The sequence below is a fragment of the Pseudophryne corroboree genome, chromosome 8 (assembly GCF_028390025.1).
Source record: "Pseudophryne corroboree isolate aPseCor3 chromosome 8, aPseCor3.hap2, whole genome shotgun sequence".
NCBI lineage: Eukaryota > Metazoa > Chordata > Amphibia > Anura > Myobatrachidae > Pseudophryne > Pseudophryne corroboree.
In genome coordinates, this window is record NC_086451.1 from 344,403,863 (window position 1) to 344,416,491 (window position 12,629).

General features: G+C 49.3%; 1 protein-coding gene across 2 annotated transcripts in view; it reads right to left on the reverse strand.

Moving 5' to 3' along the window:
- Positions 1-12,629, reverse strand: part of PHF6 (PHD finger protein 6) — a 99,175-nt gene that overhangs the window by 21,430 nt on the left and 65,116 nt on the right. For both annotated transcript variants that reach the window (XM_063937472.1, XM_063937473.1), the window contains exon 8: positions 12,486-12,590. In XM_063937472.1, the coding sequence (XP_063793542.1) occupies positions 12,486-12,590 (105 nt within the window). The remainder of the gene's footprint in view (positions 1-12,485; positions 12,591-12,629) is intronic.

Consider the following 12,629-nt stretch of genomic DNA (forward strand, 5'->3'; position numbering starts at 1 on the left):
TTGGAGAGACAGAGAGAGAGTATGCCCCAGGAAAAAAAAAAAACACAGTATGTTTACCCAGTAGCGCTCATGTATAATGTATATGCGCCAATTATGTGCCCCCCCTCTACTTTAAAACCCTCTTTCACCGTGTGTCAAGCAGGGGAGAGTCCGGGGAGCTTCCTCTCAGCGGTGCTGTGGAGAAAAAATGGCGCTGGTGAGTGCTGAGGGAGAAGCCCCGCCCCCTCGGCGGCGGGCTTCTGTCCCGCTCAAATTTACTAACAACATGGCGGGGGCTCTTTTTATACATGTACAGTGCCCAGCTGTACATGTATATATGTGTATTTGCCACCTGAGGTGTTTATTGCTGCCCAGGGCGCCCCCCCCCCCCCTGCGCCCTGCACCCTGCACCCGTACAGTGACCAAAGTGTGTGAGGTGAATTGGAGCAATGGCGCACCACTTCACTGCTGTGCGTTACCTCTTATGAAGATCAGGTCTTCTGCCGCCTCTGAAATCTTTTCCTTACTCACCCGGCTTCTTTCTTCCGGCTCTGCGAGGAGGACGGCGGCGCGGCTCTGGGACGGACGGCGAGGGTGAGACCTGCGTACCGATCCCTCTGGAGCTAATGGTGTCCAGTAGCCTAAGAAACAGAGCCCTGAAACTCAGAGAAGTGGGTCTGTTTCTCTCTCCTCAGTCCCTTGATGCAGGGAGTCTGTTGCCAGCAGGCTCCCTGAAAATAAAAAACCTAACTAAAATACTTTCTTTTACAGGAAACTCAGGAGAGCTCCCTGAAAGCACCCAGTCTCCACTGGGCACAGTATCAAACCGAGGTCTGGAGGAGGGGCATAGAGGGAGGAGCTAGTGCACACCCAGATCCAAAGTCTTTCTTAAAGTGCCCATGTCTCCTGCGGAGCCAGTCTATCCCCATGGTCCTTACGGAGTCCCCAGCATCCTCTAGGACGTTAGAGAAAATAGGATTTTGGTACTTACCAGGTAAATCCTTTTCTTTGAATCCATAGGGGGCACTGGAGTACTCTTGGGGATATGGACGGTTTCCGTAGGAACAAGGCACTGAATATTAAAATTTAGAACTCTCCTCCCCTCCATATCCCAGAGTACCTCAGTGTTTTTTACGGAGCCGAACAGGAGCGATAGAGGTTGACAATGGAGAATTACATATGACAGAACGGACAACAATAAAGTTGACACATAACGTGACTGACAACTAAACAGTTGGCACAATAACCGATAGAACTTGAAACTTGAACCAGTCGGTGAGAATGTGTTACCATACGATTCCCTGAACTTACCGCAAACTAGGTAAAACTGCTCTGGGTGGGCGTCCAGTGCCCCCTATGGATTCAAAGAAAAGGATTTACCTGGTAAGTACCAAAATCCTATTTTCTTTTTCATCCACTAGGGGTCACTGGAGTACTCTTGGGACGTACCAAAGCTTCCCCCGTGGGCGGGAGAGCAGTTTGGCACCTGTAACACTAGGCGGCCAAAGCTAGATGCTGATGCCGCAAACTTATCAAACTTGTAAAAGCGCACAAACGTGTGCACTGATGACCAGGTAGCCGCACGGCAAAGCAGCGTCGTAGAAGCCCCACGACCAGCTGCCCATGAAGTTCCCACAGAACGTGTGGAATGAGCTGTTACTGATGTAGACGGCTGTAACCTAGCATGAAGGTAAGCCTGACGTATGGTCAGTTTAATCCATCTGGATAAGGTCTGCTTAGAAGCTGGCCAACCCATTTTGGCAGCATCATACAGAACAAACAACGTATCCGTCTTACGAACTGTAGACGTTCGGGACACAAACGCGTAATGCGCGTACCACATCCAAGGTTCCAGAATTTCCTGTCAACACAGGAACTACTATTGGTTGATTGATGTGAAAGGATGACACTACCTTTGGTAGGAAAGCGGGATTCGTCCGAAGTTCCGCTCTGTCATCATGAAACACCAAATACGGTGGCTTGCATGACAAGGCACCCAAATCGGAAACACGCCTTGCCGAAGCCAAGGCTAGTAGGAAAATTGTTTTCCAAGTGAGAAACTTAATATCCACTTGGTGTAAGGGTTCAAAATATGAAGACTGTAAGAAAATCTAAAACCAGATTCAAGTCCCATGGCGCTGTAGGTGGAATGAATGGAGGCTATACTCTGAGGACACCTTGCAGAAAAGTGTGTACAGACGGCAATAGAGCCAATCGTCTTTGAAAGTAAAATTGACAAAGCAGATACCTGCACCTTTAGTGTAGATAAACGCAGTCCTCCATCTAATCCAGTCTGTAGAAATAACAAAAGACGGGATAACTTGAAAGATGTCGGAAACTTCCGATCCTCACACCAACCTATATAGGCACGCCAAATTCTGTAATAATGAGCTGCCGTAACTGGCTTCCTAGCACATAACATGGTTGGTATAACCGATTCTGGAATGCCCTCTCTCCTTAAGAGGGCGGTCTCAACAGCCACCCCGTCAAACACAGCCGCGCTAAATCGGGGTAAAGGAACGGACCCTGTTGTAACAGGTCCGGACGAAGTGGGAGCGGCCAAGGCTCGTCTGCAAGTAGTCCTCGGAGATCCGAGAACCAAGCTCTCCGAGGCCAATGAGGCGCCACTAGTATGACTGTGACGGACTCTTTTGATCCGTTTTAGCAACAGAGGGAGCAGCGGAAACAGGTACACGAGGCTGTACGGCCACGCGACGGTGAGAGCATCCACCGCCACTGCCTTTAGATCTCGCATTCTGGACACATACTGGGGCGTTTGGTGATTGTGGCGAGATGCCATCAGGTCCACTTGAGGGTAACCCCACCTCTGGGCCAACATGTGAAACACTTCTGGATGTAATGCCCATTCTCCTGGATGAAAATCCCGATGGCTGAGATAATCCGCCTCCCAGTTGTCCACTCCCGGAATGAACACTGCCGACATCACTTGGTGACGCTCGGCCCAATTGAGGATTCGAGCTACTTCTCGCATTGCCATGCGGCTTCTCGTTCCTCCTTGTTTGTTGATGTATGCGACCGCCGTCGCATTGTCCGACTGCACCTGGACAGGCTGAGACCGAAGAATGTGCACTGCTTGTTGTAGCGCATTGTAAATTGCCCGGAGTTCCAGGACATTTATAGACAGCAATCTTTCGTGAGCCGCCCAGAGACCCTGGAGCGGACAATTTTGAACTACAGCTCCCCAACCTCTGAGACTCGCGTCCGTCGTTAGAATTATCCAATTCCAGGCGCCGAACCGTTTCCCTGCGGTCAGATTGTGTACATTGAGCCACCAGAGTAGAGATACCCTGGCCCGTGGCGACAACCTCACTCTGTGGTGAATCTGCAGATGCGAGCCCGACCACTGTGCGAGCACATCCAGTTGAAAAGGACGTGAGTGAAGTCTCCCGAACTGAAGCGCTTCGAAAGCCGCCACCAATGTGCCCAAGAGGCGAATACACAAATGTATCGAGACTGTGCGTGGCTTGAGCACCAATCGAACCAGATGACGAATGATCTGTACTTTCTGTTCTGGTAGGTAAATTCTTTGATTTACCGTATCGAGAATCATACCTAGGAATTGCAGTCGTTGAGACGGAATCAGATGTGATTTCTTAAAGTTGACAATCCAACCGTGCTGAAATAGGACATCGTACGTTAGCAACGCATGTTGGAGGAGCATCTGTTGAGACTGAGCTTTGATGAGCAGATCGTCCAAGTACGGAACTATTATCACTCCCAGTGATCTGACATGAGCTATCACAGACATCACTTTGGTGAATACCAGAGGCGCTGACGAGAGGCCAAACGGTAGAGCCTGAAACCGGTAATGGTTCTGCCGGATTGCAAACAGCAAGAACCTCTGATGAGGTGGCCAAATCGGAATGTGTAAATACGCATCTTTGAGATCCAGCGCAATCATGAATTCCTGTGGCTCTAAACCTGCAATTACCGACCGCAGAGATTCCATCTTGAATCTGTAGTAAGTGACGTACCGATTGAGGCCCTTTAAGTTCAATATTGGCCTGACCGAGCCAAAAATTGCGGATCCACCCATCTGTGGACGTCTGGAACCACGCCAAATGGAACGTCTGAAGGCGTGCTCCCACAACTGGAGATCCAAGATGGGCTGGGAGTCCGTCATGCCACTGGCTTGTCGGTGACCTTAGCGTCTTGACGACTGGCGTTGGTTTGTTGGAAACCACGCCCTCGACCTCCGGCCGTGGCTGGTCCCCTACCACGGCCTCGAAAGGGCTGAGGCCGAAAGGATTTTAACGCCGGGCCCGAGTATTTCCGCCTAGGCGCCGTTGAAGGCAATGGTAAGAAAATAAGAATTTACTTACCGATAATTCTATTTCTCGGAGTCCGTAGTGGATGCTGGGGTTCCTGAAAGGACCATGGGGAATAGCGGCTCCGCAGGAGACAGGGCACAAAAGTAAAGCTTTCCGATCAGGTGGTGTGCACTGGCTCCTCCCCCTATGACCCTCCTCCAAGCCAGTTAGGTACTGTGCCCGGACGAGCGTACACAATAAGGGAGGAATTTTGAATCCCGGGTAAGACTCATACCAGCCACACCAATCACACCGTACAACTTGTGATCTAAACCCAGTTAACAGTATGATAACAGCGGAGCCTCTGAAAAGATGGCTCACAACAATAATAACCCGATTTTTGTAACTATGTACAAGTATTGCAGATAATCCGCACTTGGGATGGGCGCACAGCATCCACTACGGACTCCGAGAAATAGAATTATCGGTAAGTAAATTCTTATTTTCTCTATCGTCCTAGTGGATGCTGGGGTTCCTGAAAGGACCATGGGGATTATACCAAAGCTCCCAAACGGGCGGGAGAGTGCGGATGACTCTGCAGCGCCGAATGAGAGAACTCCAGGTCCTCCTTAGCCAGGGTATCAAATTTGTAGAATTTAGCAAACGTGTTTGCCCCTGACCAAGTAGCTGCTCGGCAAAGTTGTAAAGCCGAGACCCCTCGGGCAGCCGCCCAAGATGAGCCCACCTTCCTTGTGGAATGGGCATTTACATATTTTGGCTGTGGCAGGCCTGCCACAGAATGTGCAAGCTGAATTGTATTACACATCCAACTAGCAATAGTCTGCTTAGAAGCAAGAGCACCCAGTTTGTTGGGTGCATACAGGATAACAGCAAGTCAGTTTTCCTGACTCCAGCCGTCCTGGAACATATTTTCAGGGCCCTGACAACATCTAGCAACTTGGAGTCCTCCAAGTCCCTAGTAGGTGCAAGGCACCACAATAAGCTGGTTCAGGTGAAACACTGACACCACCTTTAGGGAGAGAACTGGGGACGAGTCCGCAGCTCTGCCCTGTCCGAATGGACAAACAGATATGGGCTTTTTTGAGAAAAAACCACCAATTTGACACTCGCCTGGTCCAGGCCAGGGCCAAGAGCATGGTCACTTTTCATGTGAGATGCTTCAAATCCACAGATTTGACTGGTTTTAAACCAATGTGATTTGAGGAATCCCAGAACTACGTTGAGATCCCACAGTGCCACTGGAGGCACAAAAGGGGGTTGTATATGCAATACTCCCTTGACAAACTTCTGGACTTCAGGACCTGAAGCCAATTCTTTCTGGAAGAAAATCGACAGGGCCGAAATTTGAACCTTAATGGACCCCAATTTGAGGCCCATAGACACTCCTGTTTGCAGGAAATGCAGGAAACGACCGAGTTGAAATTTCTTTGTGGGGCCTTCCTGGCCTCACACCACGCAACATATTTTCGCCACATGTGGTGATAATGTTGTGCGGTCACCTCCTTTCTGGCTTTGACCAGGGTAGGAATGACCTCTTCCGGAATGCCTTTTTCCCTTAGGATCCGGCTTTCCACCGCCATGCCGACAAACGCAGCTGCGGTAAGTCTTGGAACAGACATGGTACTTGCTGAAGCAAGTCCCTTCTTAGCGGCAGAGGCCATAAGACCTCTGTAAGCATCTCTTGAAGTTCCGGGTACCAAGTCCTTCTTGGCCAATCCGGAGCCATGAGTATAGTTCTTACTCCTCTACGTCTTATAATTCTCAGCACCTTAGGTATGAGAAGCAGAGGAGGGAACACATACACCGACTGGTACACCCACGGTGTTACCAGAACGTCCACAGCTATTGCCTGAGGGTCTCTTGACCTGGCGCAATACCTGTCCCGTTTTTTGTTCAGACGGGACGCCATCATGTCCACCTTTGGTATTTCCCAACGGTTTACAATCATGTGGAAAAAAACTTCCCGATGAAGTTTCCACTCTCCCGGGTGGAGGTCGTGCCTGCTGAGGAAGTCTGCTTCCCAGTTTCCATTCCCGGGATGAAACACTGCTGACAGTGCTATCACATGATTTTCCGCCCAGCGAAAAGTCCTTGCAGTTTTTGCCATTGCCCTCCTGCTTCTTGTGTCGCCCTGTCTGTTTACGTGGGCGACTGCCGTGATGTTTTTCCCACTGGATCAATACCGGCTGACCTTGAAGCAGAGGTCTTGCTAAGCTTAGAGCATTATAAATTTACCCTTAGCTCCAGTATATTTATGTGGAGAAAAGTCTCCAGACTTGATCACACTCCCTGGAAATTTTTTCCTTGTGTGACTGCTCCCCAGCCTCTCGGGCTGGGCTCCGTGGTCACCAGCATCCAATCCTGAATGCCGAATCTGCGGCCCTCTAGAAGATGAGCACTCTATAACCACCACAGGAGAGACACCCTTGTCCTTGGATATAGGGTTATCCGCTGATGCATCTGAAGATGCGATCCGGACCATTTGTCCAGCAGATCCCACTGAAAAGTTCTTGCGTGAAATCTGCCGAATGGAATTGCTTCGTAGGAAGCCACCATTTTTACCAGGACCCTTGTGCAATGATGCACTGTTTTTAGGAGGTTCCTGACTAGCTCGGATAACTCCCTGGCTTTCTCTTCCGGGAGAAACACCTTTTTCTGGACTGTGTCCAGAATCATCCCTAGGCACAGCAGACGTGTCGTCGGGATCAGCTGCGATTTTGGAATATTTAGAATCCACCCGTGCTGTTGTAGCAGTATCCGAGATAGTGCTACTCCGACCTCCAACTGTTCCCTGGACTATGCCCTTATCAGGAGATCGTCCAAGTAAGGGATAATTAAGACGCCTTTTCTTCGAAGAAGAATCATCATTTCGGCCATTACCTTGGTAAAGACCCGGGGTGCCGTGGACAATCCAAACGGCAGCGTCTGAAACTGATAGTGACAGTTCTGCACCACGAACCTGAGGTACCCTTAGTGAGAAGGGCAAATTTGGGACATAGAGGTAAGCATCCCTGATGTCCCGGGACACTATATAGTCCCCTTCTTCCTGGTTCGTTATCACTGCTCTGAGTGACTCCATCTTGATTTGAACCTTTGTAAGTGTTCAAAAATTTTTTTAGAATAAGTCTCACCTAGCCTTCTGGCTTCAGTACCACAATATAGTGTGGAATAATACCCCTTTTCTTGTAGTAGGAGGGGTAATTTAATTATCACCTGCTGGGAATACAGCTTGTGAATTTTTTTCCATACTGCCTCCTTGTCGGAGGGAGACCTTGGTAAAGCAGACTTCAGGAGCCTGCGAAGGGGAAACGTCTCGACATTCCAATCTGTACCCCTGGGATACTACTTGTAGGATCCAGGGGTCCTGTACGGTCTCAGCGCCATGCTGAGAACTTGTCAGAAGCGGTGGAACGCCTCTGTTCCTGGGAATGGGCTGCCTGCTGCAGTCTTCTTCCCTTTCCTCTATCCCTGGGTAGATATGATCTTATAGGGACGAAAGGACTGAGGCTGAAAAGACGGTGTCTTTTTCTGCAGAGATGTGACTTAGGGTAAAAACGGCGGATTTTCCAGCAGTTGCCGTGGCCACCAGGTCCGATGGACCGACCCCAAATAACTCCTCTTCCTTTATACGGCAATACACCTTTGTGCCGTTTGGAATCTGCATCACCTGACCACTGTCGTGTCCATAACATCTTCTGGCAGATATGGACATCGCATTTACTCTTGATGCCAGAGTGCAAATATCCCTCTGTGCATCTCGCATATATAGAAATGCATCCTTTAAATGCTCTATAGTCAATAAAATACTGTCCCTGTCAAGGGTATCAATATTTTTAGTCAGGGAATCCGACCAAGCCACCCCAGCTCTGCACATCCAGGCTGAGGCGATCGCTGGTCGCAGTATAACACCAGTATGTGTGTATATACTTTTTATGATATTTTCCAGCCTCCTGTCAGCTGGTCCTTGAGGACGGCCCTATCTATAGACGGTACCGCCACTTGTTTTGATAAGCGTGTGAGCGCCTTATCCACCCTAAGGGGTGTTTCCCAACGCGCCCTAACTTCTGGCGGGAAAGGGTATACCGCCCATAATTTTGTATCGGGGGGAACCCACGCATCATCACACACTTTATTTAATTTATCTGATTCAGGAAAAACTACGGTAGTTTTTTCACATCCCACATAATACCCTCTTTTGTGGTACTTGTAGTATCAGAAATATGAAACACCTCCTTCATTGCCTTTAACGTGTGGCCCTAATAAGGAATACGTTTGTTTATTCACCGTCGACACTGGATTCAGTGTCCCTGTCTGTGTCTGTGTCGACCGACTAAAGTAAACGGGCGTTTTAAAACCCCTGACGGTGTTTTTGAGACGTCTGGACCGGTACTAATTGTTTGTCGGCCGTCTCATGTCGTCAACCGACCTTGCAGCGTGTTGACATTATCACGTAATTCCCTAAATAAGCCATCCATTCCGGTGTCGACTCCCTAGAGAGTGACATCACCATTACAGGCAATTGCTCCGCCTCCTCACCAACATCGTCCTCATACATGTCGACACACACGTACCGACACACAGCACACACACAGGGAATGCTCTGATAGAGGACAGGACCCACTAGCCCTTTGGAGAGACAGAGGGAGAGTTTACCAGCACACACCAAAAACGCTATAATTATATAGGGACAACCTTATATAAGTGTTTTCCCTTATAGCATCTTTTTTATATATTTCTAACGCCAAATTAGTGCCCCCCCTCTCTGTTTTAACCCTGTTTCTGTAGTGCAGTGCAGGGGAGAGCCTGGGAGCCTTCCCTCCAGCCTTTCTGTGAGGGAAAATGGCGCTGTGTGCTGAGGAGATAGGCCCCGCCCCTTTTTCGGCGGCCTCGTCTCCCGCTCTTAACGGATTCTGGCAGGGGTTAAATATCTCCATATAGCCTCCGGAGGCTATATGTGAGGTATTTTTAGCCAAAATAGGTATTCATTTGCCTCCCAGGGCGCCCCCCTCCCAGCGCCCTGCACCCTCAGTGACTGCCGTGTGAAGTGTGCTGAGAGGAAAATGGCGCACAGCTGCAGTGCTGTGCGCTACCTTTAGAAGACTGAGGAGTCTTCTGCCGCCGATTCTGGACCTCTTCTTACTTCAGCATCTGCAAGGGGGCCGGCGGCAAGGCTCCGGTGACCATCCAGGCTGTACCTGTGATCGTCCCTCTGGAGCTGATGTCCAGTAGCCAAGAAGCCAATCCATCCTGCACGCAGGTGAGTTCACTTCTTCTCCCCTAAGTCCCTCGTTGCAGTGATCCTGTTGCCAGCAGGACTCACTGTAAAATAAAAAACCTAAGCTAAACTTTTCTAAGCAGCTCTTTAGGAGAGCCACCTAGATTGCACCCTTCTCGGCCGGGCACAAAAATCTAACTGGCTTGGAGGAGGGTCATAGGGGGAGGAGCCAGTGCACACCACCTGATCGGAAAGCTTTACTTTTGTGCCCTGTCTCCTGCGGAGCCGCTATTCCCCATGGTCCTTTCAGGAACCCCAGCATCCACTAGGACGATAGAGAAAACAGACTTACCACCCGTGGCCTCAGCAATCCATTTGTCCAATTCAGGACCAAACAACTTCTTGCCACCGTAAGGTAACGCCTCTATACCTCTTTTGACCTCCGCTTGCCAAGAGCGCAGCCAGAGTGCTCGTCGTGCTGCACTAGCGACGATGAAAGGCGAGAAGTGAGCTGACAGACGTCAGTAGAAGCTGTACATAGATAATCAGCAGCTTCCCAGATTTGATCAGCGAGAAGTATAAGGTGATAGTCATGTAGGGCAGACTGGAGTTATGTTATCCATACCATGAGCGCCTTAGTTACCCAAATGCCAACCAACCCAGGTCTAAGCAACACTCCTGCTGCTCTATACATGGATTTTAGCATAGCTTCAATTTTACGGTCTGAAGGGTCTTTAAGCGTAGTAGCCGTTTGTACTGGTATGGTTAATTTCTTTGTAAGTTTAGACACAGACGAATCCACCAATGGCGGATTCTCCCATGTAGCCGTCACAGACTCCGGAAACGGGTAACTAGACTTAAATCTGCGAGGTATAGAAAACAGTTTATCCGGATTCTTTTGTGTTTCCAGTAACATCTTATTAAGAGATTCCGAAACCGGAACACACATCGGAGTCCTCTGTCGTTTAGCAAAGACAACTTCATCATTTGTCAGAGGCTCCTCAGATTCTGTAAACCTCAGAGACTGACGCACCGCTCTGATGAGATTATCAATGCCTGGGCTGTCAAAATCTTCACTATCAGACTGCTGGTCTACTTCGCCCTCCTCACCGTCATCTTGCGCAGTGAGGTCTGGCATAGAATCATCAGACTGTAACATAGCAGAAACTGGTAAATCATAAGACAAAGTAAATTTATCCCTACTACCCAAAATGGACTTAGACTGTTGGCAAGGCTGAGACCCCTCCGGTAGTCCTAGCGGTCTCACCCTAGACTCAGATCTTGCCGCTTCCCGCTCCTGTCGAACGGCGGCCAATTCTGATTGCAATCCAGCCATGACATCTGCTAGCATAGCCCATGAAGGGTCCGGGGATGAAACCGGCTTAGACAGCGGAGCAGAGATTGTATTCGTAGCTGAATCCACAAAACATACTGCGCATGTGGTAGAACCATCCGGTAACACACTCACAGATATGGCAGTGCTTTTTTGGTTTTGCCAGTGCCTTACTCATTATGCAGACAGACAATACAACATACAAAGACAGACAACCTGCACGACTCAGTAAATAGTACTAAGATAGATAGATAGATAGATAGATAGATAGATAGATAGATAGAGATAGATATCTATCTATCTATCTATCTATCTGGCAAAGTGTAGTGCACGTGGCCAGTACTATATGAAACTGATCCCAAATTCCCACCTACACCCCTGCGCCCCCGGTGGAGTAGAGATGTAGTACAGGAACGTTCTGGAATCACAAACTGGAATACAGGAAGCAAGATTAAAATGGCCACCATGCCTCACAGTGCAGGGTATATGTAACAAGTGCAGCCAACCCTGTAATATAGGCTTAACAGCCTATTTCATCAATGTCACCCCCCTTATGCAGCCCTCCGCTAATGTCATCCCCCCCCCCCCCCCCTTCTGCTCCCTCCCCCGTGGCCCGTGCACCACTGTCTGAGCGGGAATTACCGGGGCGCGGGTATCTCACTCCCAGCGCAATCAGGGTGCAGGGAGCCAGGGAGCGCTGTAATGGAGCGCGGTCCTACAGCAAAGGCCGGCGGGTGAGCGCGGCGACCGGCAGGTGTGAGCGGCGACCGGCAGGTGTGAGCGGCGGCCGGCAGGTGTGAGCGGTGGAGGCGGCGCTGCTCGGAGCGGTTGCCGGGGCGACCTGTCAGGAGAGGCGGGTGCGGGTGCAGTGAGAGCAGCGTCAGTGACCAGTGTCCCCCCACAGCGGGGCAGCAGCGTGCGCTGACCGCCCCGTACCCCAAGCATACCTGACTCCAGAGGCGAAGGCTGTGACGGGGCTTCTATCTGTAAGCTCCGTCCAGCTGTAGCAGCAGTCAGGGAATGAGCTGCGTGTGGCTGTGAGGGTGCTCTTTGTGAGGACCGACACGCCATGTGCTGCTCCATGCAGCGGCACTATCCCGGACCCAAGTTTTTACAGAAACTGGGAAGGGATGTGCCGTGAGCAAAAAATGTAAAAGTAGAAAAAAAAAATTAAAAATAAAAATATTCAAAGTAGCGTGATTAAGCTCCACACAAGCCCTGTTGCTACGAGAAGCACAGAAAAAAACACTGAGGTACTCTGGGATATGGAGGGGAGGAGAGTTCTAAATTTTAATATTCAGTGCCTTGTTCCTACGGAAACCATCCATATCCCCAAGAGTACTCCAGTGACCCCTAGTGGATGAAAAAGAAAAAACATTTGTCTATCTTTAGGTCGACCTTTTGACCCTGTCGACCTAATGTCTGTCTAACATATGGTGTCTATCTATTGACTGTCTAACTAGACACTGTATCTATCAAACGGATACCATCCCAAAGTCTAACTTTTATTCCATGACTTAACACATGAAAGTATTTAGCACTTTTTTTTGCCATTAATTTGCATGTATTGAAATTGGCAGTAGATAAGACCATGGCTTGAATTTGTAAGCCAAACATGAATATGGCAGATCCGTCAGAGAGTATTACGCGATATACAGATATTTACCATTCGCTTGCCTCGCTTCATTTCTTGTATCACAGTTTTAATATCAAAATCTCCAACTTCAGCCCTTGATGTTGTTGTGAGCTGGACTGTACCCGAGGAGAAAAGCTAGAGAAAGAAACTAGTTATTAGTGAGCTGCAGTGATA